We start from the raw sequence: 12,427 nt of genomic DNA on the forward strand, positions 1-12,427 counted from the left end.
ACTAGCCATCCTAACCATAACCTACCATTTCTGTTAGACACTCTACCCAGTGTTCAGACTCTCACTTGCCTCTGCTTCAGCCCGGCCAACGATGTTATTGTTGTCCTGTATTACACATGAGCAAAGTGAGGCTCACAAGAGCTTGGTAACTTGTCCAAGATCCACAGTTCAAGGTGGGATCTGATTCCAGGCTTATCCAAAGCCAAAGTCTAGGATCTTCTCTTTTACTTGAAATATCTCCAATAAGAAAGAGTAGCCTTGCAATGAAGTGCAGAGTATATGTAAAATGGATTAACCATTGACAAGCACAGCCAGGATCCTGTTCACTCCAGTTGGGAAGAGTTATAACATGAAAGCTGAGATTAGCTTGCCATGCACACTCTAGAGCAGTGGTTCTCAACCTGCGGGTCGCAACCCCTTGGGGGATTGAATGGCCATTCACAGGGGTCGCCTAAGACCACTGGAAAACAGATATTTACATTATGATTTATAACAATAGCAAAATTACAGTTATGAAGTAGCAACACAGATAATTTTATGGTTGGGGTCACCACAACATGAGGAACTGTATTAAAGGGTCACAGCATTAGGAAGGTTGAGAACCACTGGTGTAGGGCTTTCTCCACTCAAAGCCTCATGGTGACTTTGGTATTTTCAGGCCTGAACTCATCGTAAGGGGAGGGAGGTGACCTGCCCAAGGTCACACAGGGAGCTTAAGAGGACTACTGGTCAAACTCAAGGCCTCTCTAGCTTTCTTTCCAGGTAAGAACATTCAGGAACAAGAAAGAACCTTCTAATGCTCCCTTCTGCTTGGACAAATAATCCCAGGCATAGTGTAAGCAAGTCCTGGAAAACATGTAACTTCCCTTTGATGCTTTTACTGGGACAGGGCAGGGTAGAGCCATGTGATTCATGACACTGTCAGATCTCTCCCTACTCAGTAATTAGGTGGCCTCAGCCTAGCACTCAGAGCTGTCAAGTCCCACAGCCCATGGTGATGATTCAATTACACTCAGGAGACAGTCAAGCGGCTAGCATAGAAAAGACCGTCTCCCAGAACCACACCCCTCTCCTTTCACCCCTGTGCTTCAAAAAGAAGCAAAGAACCCACCCAGCATTGTGCACCCATCCGCCCCGCCCCCAGCACCCGGACTCACCTGTTCAAGAAGGCATTGCCAAAGGCATTGAGCTTTCGGAAGGGTTTCTTCGGATCCACCACCAGGGCGTTGCCGGGGATGATCCCCTCTATGTCTCCTTGCATCACCGCTATAAAGGAATCAGTGGTCGGCTCGGGCCCAATCCTCATGCCTGGGAAATCCTGTTCCAGCAGGTACCTGCAGGAAAGGGTGCAGTCATGTAGGCTTGGTGCTCATAGATGGCCCGTTTGTCTACTACACAGCTGCATAGACACAGGTCACGGGGCAGGGACAGAGCCAGAGCAAGCACTGTGCAGAGGAGGTGGGATTTAGCTGAACTCCACACACTCAGTTTTCTTGGTCCTTTCCCCCTTCTTGACTCAGGAAGGGATGAAGGAAAGCCAAGGCTTGGACTCTGAAGCAACCATGGGCTGAAGTCAATCCCTAACTAGGGTATTGCAGAGTTCACAAATCAAGCTCCTGTTGAAATTCACACACACGGGCAAAGAATCAGACAATCCCAAGGCTCTCCTGGCTTCCTGGAGATCATTAGCTATATACATGACTGGTTATTTAATATAGAGCGTTTATACGTGATAGAATGGAAAAGCAGCCTGAAGGGTAAACTACGCAAAATGAATTGCAACCCATCCTAGATTTTTTTTGTGTGTTCTGTAGAAATATTCCATTTATAGGCATGCTACAGTTTTTGTGATTAAGCATACTTTCACATAGATGAGTGAAGGTTTTTTCTTACTTTTATTATTTATTGTGTGTGTTGTAGTCTTATTTATGTATTTGTGTGTGTGTGTGTGTTGACATGTGTCACTGTGCCTGTGTGAAACTCAGAGAATGTTTTAATGAACTGGCTCTTGCCTTCCACTGTGAGTCCCGGGATGAAACTCAAGCCATTAGGCTTGGTGGCAGGAGTCCTTTCCCTCTGAGCCATCTCATTGGCCAACTGGAGTTTTTAAGAGTTTACACCTTCCCTTCTTGTCATGACCCAATTGGCTCAGCTTCCAGAAAATGACCACATTCAAGACACCCTGTGTTGGACTTCCACAAGACCCCTTCCCTTCCTTGTGTCCTGAGGCTTCGGGAAGTTTCCATACCAAGATTTCAGTTTGTAGAGGGATTCTTGGTTGGAAAGTCTAGCTTTGCATTCTTTGAAAGGGTTTAGGTTTTATCGTTTCTACCTGAAGTGGAATCAAAATTTACCTTTTAACTACTGATGTTTTTCTACTGCACCTGACACCCGCGCACACACACGTACCCTGCCCCCAACTGGTACAGACTTAGTAACCACAGAGGATGTTGTGCAGCCTGTAGGTGGGAATTTACATACTCTGCAAGATTATGCAGATAATAGCTATGCAGGGGTTTCGTTGTATGCGTAATACATCTGGGAGACAGCCCAAATTTACTTTACCCTTGTTAATCACTATGTGTAATCCCGTGATGTGAATTATTACAAATACTTCTTAGTGAAATCCTTCTTGCTATCTAACAGCAGTTTCTATTGTCTAGAAGAGGGAGAAACGGCTGTTCGGGAATTGACATACCTCAGTGAAAGAAGGGAAGCGGAGGAGGGGTGGTTGCCTATTTTTAAAGGGGTGGATTTTAACGCCTTCCCTTTCTACTTCCTGCACCTGATTCTGCTCATTCATCACACCAAGCAGGCCCCTTCCCTGATCTGAGCCTCAAGGTTTGTTTCACTAGGAGACTGGTCAATGTGATCTCTGGAGGGCCTTCTGTTTCCTGGGCCACTGTGCCAGGGAAGCACTCTGGGTGGTATCATCTGCAGCCATTTATTCTCATCCCTTGATGAAGAGCACTTTTCGAGGGGGCAGGAGGATGGTTGCTTCTGAAATTCTGGTCATGCATGGCATGACAGGTACCTCTCTGTTCTTCTCTAGGCCTGGGCAGTGAGAGCCCAAGGCTACCTGCTTCTCCCGCTCTGCTGCCCCTGGGAGGGGCTAAGAGCAAAGGCACATGCTTACCCAGGGAGTAGTCAACACCACCACCAGACAACAGAGCCCTTTAGGATCCCAGCACAAGTTTGGACACAGACAGGGGGAGGCTGGACTGAATACAACTGCATGGATGTGTCCTGGGGTAGGATTGGCCAGACAGAGGATAGTCCCGGAGCATCTTTTGAGAGAGCCAAGGGACACTGCCTGAGAAACACAGACCTACAAAGTGAGTCCTCAGGAACAAGGAGGAACGAAATTAACTTTATGATTGGGACAGAGGGGTCACCACAACACGAGGAACCGTATCAAACCATTAGAAAGGTAGAGAACCACGGCTTTAGAAGATTCCCAGATGATTCAAACACATGGCCCAGGGCATTATGGGATTCTCCGTATCAACGCTATCATTTTCCTGGTAATAACCATTGACATGTAATAGCAATTCTAAGTCACACTTGATTCTGAAACTGACAATGCTGTCTCTTTTGTCCCTGTGGTGCCACTTGAGGTAGTCACTGAGGAAGCTGAAGAGTGACGGTAGCTTTTCTCAGAGTAATAGGGCTGGGCCCCAACCTCCAATCAGTGAGACATGGTGTCACCACTCTTCTACCATCTTGGATGCCTCTGAGAAATCACTCCCCAGAAAGCTGACCAAGGCCTGAGGAAAGACAAAGCAGCTCCAGAGCCAGAGGCCCAGCTTCCCTAGCCCAAGCCTGAGCCCCCTGCCATCCTTTGCCTCTCCAGGTTTCCTGCTGGCTTCCTCGGGTCCCCAGTGGGCTCTCCGTGCCTCAGGAAGCGTTCAGAGCAACACTCTACTTCACGGTTCCCAGGCAGTTTAGGCCGGGTTGCTATGGACTTGGTCCCCAAGGAGCCTGTGGGAGCAGCTGCTGTAGCCCCAGTCCCAGAGGAAGTTGTTGATTTCTCAGAGCCTGGAGTGCTGTTGTCCAAGAGGCGAACTAGACAACAGCAGTATTAGGAAGCTTTGTAAGTCTTGGTCACCTCGGGAAGCCCCTCATACCTCGACTAGCCCCGCCCAACAACTGGGAATATAAAGGAAGGATTTCTCCCGATCAGAGAGTCACTTTGAGTTCTTGCATTGGAACTGTGATGAGAATAAACATGGAAGTCACACACAGGGCTGTACTTTCTGCTTTCCTGGTGACCTTCTTCCCTTGGGAACTTCCTGAATGAGACAGGACCATGGGCTTTCTAACTACATGGGCTATGCCTTTTAGAAGGCACCCAATTTAAACACTGGCCTCAGCATCTCCCACTACCAGAGTATCACAGTTTAGCCTTACTGCTTACCTGCAATCGGCTAGACATTGTTCATCTCACTTCATATCCATATGCACTAGGTTGGGAGTGTTATGTCCTCCTTGTCAAATGTACCTGGGAAGTAAATCTACCTTGAAGGCTGTTCGGAAGGTTTGATGGTCACAATCATTACACATTTAATTGGTACCAAATAGTGAGCGTCTCATCTCATTTTAAAGGGGATGAGACAAAACATGCGTTACAGATAGCCTAGGATTTGAACCTGGTATTTGGATGTAAGAACCCATGCCTTTAATCACTATACCTACCATCTCCTTCTATGGCTTAAGCCTCCTCCAAGAAATGGAGCCACCTCTTGTGGCCAAAAATGATGTCCTGCCCCATGTGGAACTAGAAACAGAAAGTGAGAAAATATACAAAAGTCTACGATTTGGCAAGAAAGCTGACTAACGTCGGGGCCTGAGGGAAAGGGGAGGCTTTGGGACCCGCAAACCCAGGAATACATGTGTCTCCAGGAACTCAGGTCCTGGGTGCCCGCTCAGTCTCAGTGACTGCAGGTGGCACACAAAAGTTGCTGCTACCAGGTGACAGGAGCAGGTCCTGGTCCTGTGGTTTTCACAAAGACAATTAGGAACAGTAGGGCCAGATGCTCTGTGGGAATCCATGTGCTGACTTGGGACAGTTGATGTTGGCAGTAAAGTCCTGTGCAGCCAGAGGAGGAGGTCGGTATAGTGGGTGTAGATGGGAACTCTGGGGACAACTATGTTACAGCAAGGCCACTTATTGGTTCCTGAAATAATCACACAGAAACTGTATTAATTAAATAACTGCTTGGCCCATCAGCTCTAGCTTTTTATTGGATAACTCTTACATATTAATTTAACCCATCTCCATTAATCTGTGTATCGCCACGTGGCTGTGGCTTACCAGCTAAAGTTTCAGCACGTCTATCTCTGGTGGTGGCTCCATGGCATCTCCTTGACTCCGCCTCCCTTCTCCCAGCATTCAGTCTAGTTTTCCCTACCTACCTAAGTTCTGCCCTAATAACAGGCCAAAGCATTTTTTTAATTCATTAACCAATAAAAGCAGCACATAGACAGAAGGACCCCCCCCCATACCACAAATGAACTGAAAGGATGGAAAGATCCATTCTGAGGCAGCCTCAAAAATGTCCAGAACGAAGAAAGCAGCAGCAGCAGCAGCAATGAGCTATGTTCTTTAAAAGGCAGCTCAGATTCCAGCCCTGGGAAACATGCTGTACTCAGCAGATGAACAAAGGGCAACATGCCCAGCCCAACAGGTCAGCTTCCTGCAGAGTTACGGAGCCATGGCCTGAGGTGGCTGGGCCTGCTGGCCTCTTGTGCTCACGTGACCCAAAACTTGCTCACCACATATGGGTCTGGGGAAACACAGAGTCTAAGGAGGCCACCAGAAGGCCCGGAGGCTACAGTCAGAGAACTGGGTGGGATAAATTCTCAGAGACATTTGGGTTTGTCTTGTGGCGCCGGGTACCCCTCACACAAAGCCACCACTGTGCCCAGAAAGGAGAGTCTATTGAGGAATCTCACGCACTGCTTCTTTATGGGGAGTGGGACAGATCGCCTCTGTTGCTGGGTTAAAACATTCCCACAGCTGGCTAATAAAAGAAGACTGAATCCAAGCCTGGCTGGGACGAGCAGAGACAGGGACACATGAAATGAGGAGGGACAGAACACTCTGAGGCTGTTCCGTGTGGCCACCCCACGTCATCAGCCTTACCTGCTCCATGCCATGACATCAGTTCAGTTTTGAAGTGGAGTCAGCCGAAAACTAGCATGTCTAGTTTGAGGTCCCACACACTGACAGGATTTTGGTGCCTCCTCTCCTTTGCCATCCAATGCAAGATAAATAAAAGCTAAACCATAAAATATGTGTGGGGAAACTCAAAACAAATCTGATTTTTCCCCATGAGGGCAATTTTTCTCCATATGCTTCTTAACTAGAACATTACTTCATAACATTTTCCTCATTTTTTTAGGCCCTTCTTGGTTGGCAATCTCAGTATGTGGTCTCCTTTATTGATGACCTAAGTATCCAGGGTTCGGCACAGAGCCAAGAATCTCAACCAGGCCTGCCTTTCAGGCACCCATCTCCCCAGACAGAGGCCCAGGCCTTGAGCTGCTACTGAGACTACACCCTGGGGGAAAGAACTGAAAGGTTGGAAGGGGGGCTGCAAATACTGCTGTTGGAGGCTCTGGGTTGGGTGTCCCAAGTCATCTGGAGAATCTGTTGTTCTCTTGAGTGGCTTAGGGAACTCATACAAATCTACCACCCACATGACCCTAGACAAGTTGCTCAAAAGAATAGGAGGGCCAGCAAGACGGCTCAGTGGGTAAAGGCGACTGCTGCCAAGCCTGACAGGCTGAGATAGATCTCTGGCATAGTGGAAAGAGAGAACGCATGCTGGCAAGTTCTCCTCTGACCTCCACATACAGTACACACACAAATAGGAAGGCACATACACATGCACGCATGTACCCGCATGCTAAGTAAACAAATAGGTAAAATTTCCAAAGAATAGCCGCTACCTACCTGATGTATAAAGTAGGGAAATGCCTAGTTCCTAACTACGACAGCTAAAAAGTAAAACCGTTTCAGGTAATACTCAAGTTCTGGGAAAGCAAGGCTACAGCAGACGTTGCCCACAAGGACACAAACAGTAATTAGAGAAAATGATCCCTTCCACGTCGCCTGCAGGTACTCGGCAGATCCCCACCTCATCTCTAGACGCAGCTCAGATGTGTACTCAAGCCTTAACAGATTCATCGTTGCCTCACCCAAACCACACACACTCTCCCCTCATTTGGGCAACAGCAGACCTCAGGGTTCCTCCTCTGCACAGCTGTGCAGTATCACGAGATTTTGTGTCACGCATCTGTATCTTTGGGTCACTCAGCCATGGCTCCTTCTACTTTAAAACAAGGTCAGGATAATTCTTGTTCCATTAGCCTGGTTGAGTTTTAGGGAAACAGTAACAGTGTACACACAAAGTGGGTGGAAGGCTCTCTAAGACTAGGTTAAGAAAAGTTAGCTACACGCCCCAGGCAAACTGGCCATGGTGCCGTGTGCACAGGACCCTCAGCTACGGGAAGTGCTTGCTGCAGAAGGATAGTTTAGAGCTCAGATCGTCTGCTCTTAGCATTCCCTTCCTGGCTCCACCCTGCGACAAGTCTGCCCACCCAGACTTCTGCCCTTCTGTATATAGTATGGGGAGGCAGCAGGCCCTTACCTTCATCAGGCTGTGGCAGTGCTGGAAGGAGACTGTCCCCTATCTCTTGAGGGTCAACCTCAGCTAGAAAGAAGGGAGGGAATGGCACCACCCCCATCATGGTACCTGGAACTAAATGGTGTTGAACTGGCTATGAACTATCCAATTCCCATGAGGTGGTAGTTAAGACTCACACTGTACAGATAATGAAACTGAAGGTCAGAGAGGAATGCTGCTGTGACCTTATCCTTCTTATCAGTTTCTGGCTAGGAAGTAGGGGAACCCAGGTTCTGCTGACCTAGCCTAGGTAAGACCTTTGTGCCACAGCCAATGCGGACAGGATACAAACCTTTCTCCAATGGTGTCTCTAGTGCCCTCCAGATGCCTGGCTTCAAGGTGATTTCTCAACTGGACCTGAGGCAGGCAGATACAGCTCCTCTAGCCTGAAATGCTTTGCTCCCTTCAGAAACCAATGAGCCTTAAATAGAAAGTAACTGGATATTCACCCAGCCCCATTTTGAACCCAACAGACCAGGACCCTTGATGATAAGAGAATCCTTTGGCTCAGGCTGGCAGGAGCCTGAAGTGGTGTAGGTACTGCTGCAGGCAGAACTGGGTCCACAGATGAGTGGCTGTCCCTGGGATGGTGGCCTCTCTACCTTTGGCTTCCAAGAAAACCATCTTTCCTGGGGGTGATCATATACTAAAGGCCAGGGTAAGGATTGGGACCCCATCCCTATCTATCCTGGGACTGATAAGAGATGGTGCAACCCCAAGAAAATGCTGCACCAGTCACCTTCGGTGGAGGCTGCAGAGTTCTTAAAGAAGTGGAGCACTTCAAAGGGCCAGCTAAGATGGCCTCACTTTGGAACACCCAGCATCCCCAAAGTTCAAGGCCCACTAAAGAAGAGGCTCAAGATCAATCCAGACATTTCAGTGGGGGTTCTGAATCTCAGACTTCCCCATGTCAGCCCAGGCAAGGTTCAAGGAGGCCACAGTAGCTGCTGGTACCTGGAATGGCCCACATCCACCCCTACCGCCAGCAGACAGAGGAGGCACGGAAAGAAACAGGAAGGGGTGGCCAGCGGGTCTAACAGGTCCAAGGAAGGAGGCTTAGAGTTGCAGGCCAGCAAGAGAAACAGCAGAGGCGGAAGGAGGCTGCCAGGAACACAGAGCTACTGTGCTCTAAAGAGACAGACTGTGTTAGAGGGAGCAGCCCACAGACCAATTTATTGTTTATTTTATTACTCTGGGTTGCCGGGCCTCAGGCCAGGGAAGTTATTTCAGGCAGAGATCATAGCACGTTAATTAGTTATTAGAAGAATGTCCTTTCTGTGTGTTCTTCCCAGGACAAGAAATAGGACTTCATGGTGTGGATGGAGACCAAACGCCAAGGACGAGGGGAACCAAGGAGCACACCCTTGTTTCTGGAGGGGAAAGGTTCCTTTGAGGTGCAGGCCTCAGACAGAGATGGGAAGGCAAGGGACAGACAAGGGCGCACAGAGGAAAGTGCCAGTTGTGTCCACTGCCATCTTGTAAGACAACTGCAGAATGTGACTCTTACTACAGAACGTTTTTTTTAATTAAATATTTATGAAAAATGCTGCACAACCTTTGGCCTAGTAATTCTGCTTCTGGGAAACTCTGGAAAAAAGATAGCCGGTCTGTGCGGAAGATGCTATTCAGGGTAATCTTGCAGTAGCAAACAAATTAGGAACAACCAGGCACGCTCAAAAGCAGTACAGCTAATTAAGAAACAAACTGCATCTCCACGGAGTGAAATATTATACAGCCCACAAAAACGACGGTTATGTGGGGCGTATTCACACTATAACGATAACTAAAAAAAAAAACCTCTAGCATACAAAATTACATTCATGGCATGTCTTCAACAGAGTATAAAACAGCTGTAGTACAGGGAAGGTAAATATATTATTTTTAATGTTTTCTCCTGGGGGCTGGAGAGATGGCTCAGAGGTTAAAAGCATTGCCTGCTCTTCCAAAGGTCCTGAGTTCAATTCTCGGCAACCACATGGTGGCTTACAACCATCTGTAATGAGGTCTGGTGCTCTCCTCTGGCCTCTAGACATACATGCAGACAGAATATTGTATACATAATAAATAAAAAAATATTAAAAAAAATGTTTTCTCCTGGGATTTAAGTTAGGGACAGTTTTGTTTCATTTTCTATTTTTCCCTCTTCTTTACTTTGTAATAATAAATGAAATTGTTGAATTTTATGAGGGGGAAGCAAAGTGTGCAGTTTGGTTTGTTATGCCCCCTCTTGCTCTGCTAGAGAATACTCTCCCCCTTCCTGCCCTACCAGATGACTCTCTCTAGAGGGGAAACAGCTTTGGAAGCATGAGCTAAATTCAGTTACTGGTGTGAGCGGGAAGGGGGACCCCTTGTGCTTGGAGGATAAGAGAGGGAAGGGATCTTCTGTCCCCCTCAGATAAGGGCTAATGTGGGGTACGTCACCCTGCCACTTTCTCATGCCTAGTAACAGCCAACGATGACTCAGGCAAAATCAGGAGGGTATCTCACACAAAGGCACTTTAAACTTTTCTCTGCTCGGGACCCTGCTCCTAAAACACTTGCCTTGCTTCTTCCCTCCCATTTTGCAAGATGGCTGCTGGGAAATTCCCAGAGCTGAGGTCCTGGAGAGAGGCTCAGGCACAGAGCCTACCTTGCAAGTACCCTTGCTGTGGGAAGATGTTCCAGCAGCTTAATGTCCTTAGGGTCATGACCAAGGATGATCAGAGGGTCAGGGCAGGCTGTGCAAGGCTAAGAACAGTTTGCAGGTGGCCCACATTTCCCATGAGACAAAACCTAACAGACTGGAAGGCACTGATCACAAAAGACCTTGTGTACCCAACCCAGGTATCTCTGAAACACGTTTGGTACCAATCAGTCCTTAATAAAAATGAATGGCTGATCTTGAATCCAAGATTCTCCCTCTGTGTTTCCAGTTAAATCCACTCAACACTACAGGCAAATTTAGGGTATTCATGTATTTTTCTAAAGATAGATCTACATCTTTCATTAGGTTTTTTTTTAAGGAAAGTGATTTAGATTTTTAAGAATAAAGTGAAAGCAATTGATTAAACTCTATTTAAAATAGAGTCAGCAAACCATTACCCCCACCCCGGGCCCTCACTTTAGAAATCATTTGACCTTGTAAAGCTGCTGGTCTAGTGGACAGCCCAAAGACAAACTTGACTTGGTGCCCTGTTCAGACATGACAGGTTAGCAGGCTGTGTGCAGTGCTCCCAGAAGTTTAGCACGGAAGAAAATGAGTCACCGGGCTGCCAACTCTCCTGATCTCATCACCAAACAAAGCACATGGCTTTATACATCACAAACACCAACCCAGAAATAAGAGGACAGCTGCTTCTGCAGGGGAGTACCCTTGACTCTCGCAGGGCACCAAGCCCTCTCTCCACACTGTAAGAACCCATAAGCACTCCTCAGCCTTTGCAAAGACAGCCTGGCCTTGCAGACTATGCACACTGAAGACGGAGAGAGGGCCTGCTCCTCAGATAGGGATGTTCCTGACTCTGGTGGAAAATACGCAGACCTCTCTCTTTGAATGCCTGCAGGACTTCTTAAGGATACCTCTAGCCCCCAAACTCTATTATTTAAAGGAATGGAAGACTCACTGTTGAAGTTATAGGCTTTTAGCTAACATTTCCTCACATGCACCTAGGGCCACATCCCAGGTCTGCATCCATACTGTGTGGCTCTGAACCATCACTTCCCCTCCGCATCGCCTCTGCTATCTTGCCTGCAAAGTCAAGGGGCTGGATGAGGCACGTCAGTATCTCCTCTACTTTGGTGAGTCTTTAGTATTATTACTGAACTATTAAGATCAAAGAAGGAAACAGATATTAAAAGTATTCTGTTTCTGGGCTTGCTTCACATCCTTTGAGTCTCTAAGAGAAAGACGCAAAAGCTCTGACACAGAGAAGGAAAAATGATAAAAAACAAACAAACAAACAAACAAACAAACAAACAAGAGGCTCCAAGGTCCACAGTCCACCACCACTACTCCCAGGCCTGTGGCCCTGAGAACAACTCAGTTGTAAAGGTAAGGCTGCTCTACACAAGAACCGAGCGGCCCTAGCCAAAGGGAGGGTTATGACACCCGGCTGTACGAGATGCCTGGTTCCTTCTTTGCCTCAGTTTCACAATGCACAAATCAGACAACAGAAATGATTCTTAATTTGAGCGCTTCAAATTGACCAAGGGCTAAGAAAGCAGAGCGGCATCATGTAGGATTCAAGGGGGACTTGGCAGCAGGATCAACTTTTGGGGCCTCCCACAGGGATTTCTTCGGAGCCCTTAATCAAGACTTTCCACGTCACCCTGAAGGCTCAGCACCCAGCGCGGCTCACCTGATGAAGGTGGTCTTCCCAGTAGAGTACTGGCCCACCAAGAGGACCATGGGCTTGTTGTCGAAATCAGCATCCTCCAGGGCAGGCGAGTGGAACTCATGGAAGCGGTAATATTCTTCCAGGGGCAGCAGCTTACTCTTGTAGAGTTTCTTGAGCCCGTCACTCACAGTTTGGAAGACCTCGGGGTCCTTCTTGCGACGATCATCGTTACCCAGCCAGCTGAACATCGTGGCAGCTGGGGAAAGGCTCCAGGGAGAGGCACCCGCCTGGGTCGAGTCACCGCCGCCACCTCACCGGATCACCGGGCTCAGATGCACCATGGCCCGTGCTGCTCCACTTGCTGGACCCAGCCCAGTCCCTGCTTCATCCGCAGCAGGGCTGGTGAGCAGGATGCTGTGA

General features: G+C 48.0%; 1 protein-coding gene across 1 annotated transcript in view; it reads right to left on the reverse strand.

The window, feature by feature from the left end:
* Ehd3 (EH domain containing 3) overlaps positions 1-12,421 on the reverse strand; it is a 28,571-nt gene extending 16,150 nt beyond the window's left edge. The window contains exons 1-2 of the mRNA XM_005367946.2: positions 12,029-12,421; positions 1,158-1,334 (exon numbers count right to left, since the gene is read on the reverse strand). Coding sequence (XP_005368003.1) covers positions 1,158-1,334; positions 12,029-12,255 — 404 coding nt within the window. The 5' untranslated portion in view covers positions 12,256-12,421. The remainder of the gene's footprint in view (positions 1-1,157; positions 1,335-12,028) is intronic.
* Between the last annotated feature and the right edge of the window lie 6 nt (positions 12,422-12,427).

Source organism: Microtus ochrogaster, unplaced genomic scaffold (assembly GCF_000317375.1).
Source record: "Microtus ochrogaster isolate Prairie Vole_2 unplaced genomic scaffold, MicOch1.0 UNK26, whole genome shotgun sequence".
Taxonomy (NCBI): domain Eukaryota; kingdom Metazoa; phylum Chordata; class Mammalia; order Rodentia; family Cricetidae; genus Microtus; species Microtus ochrogaster.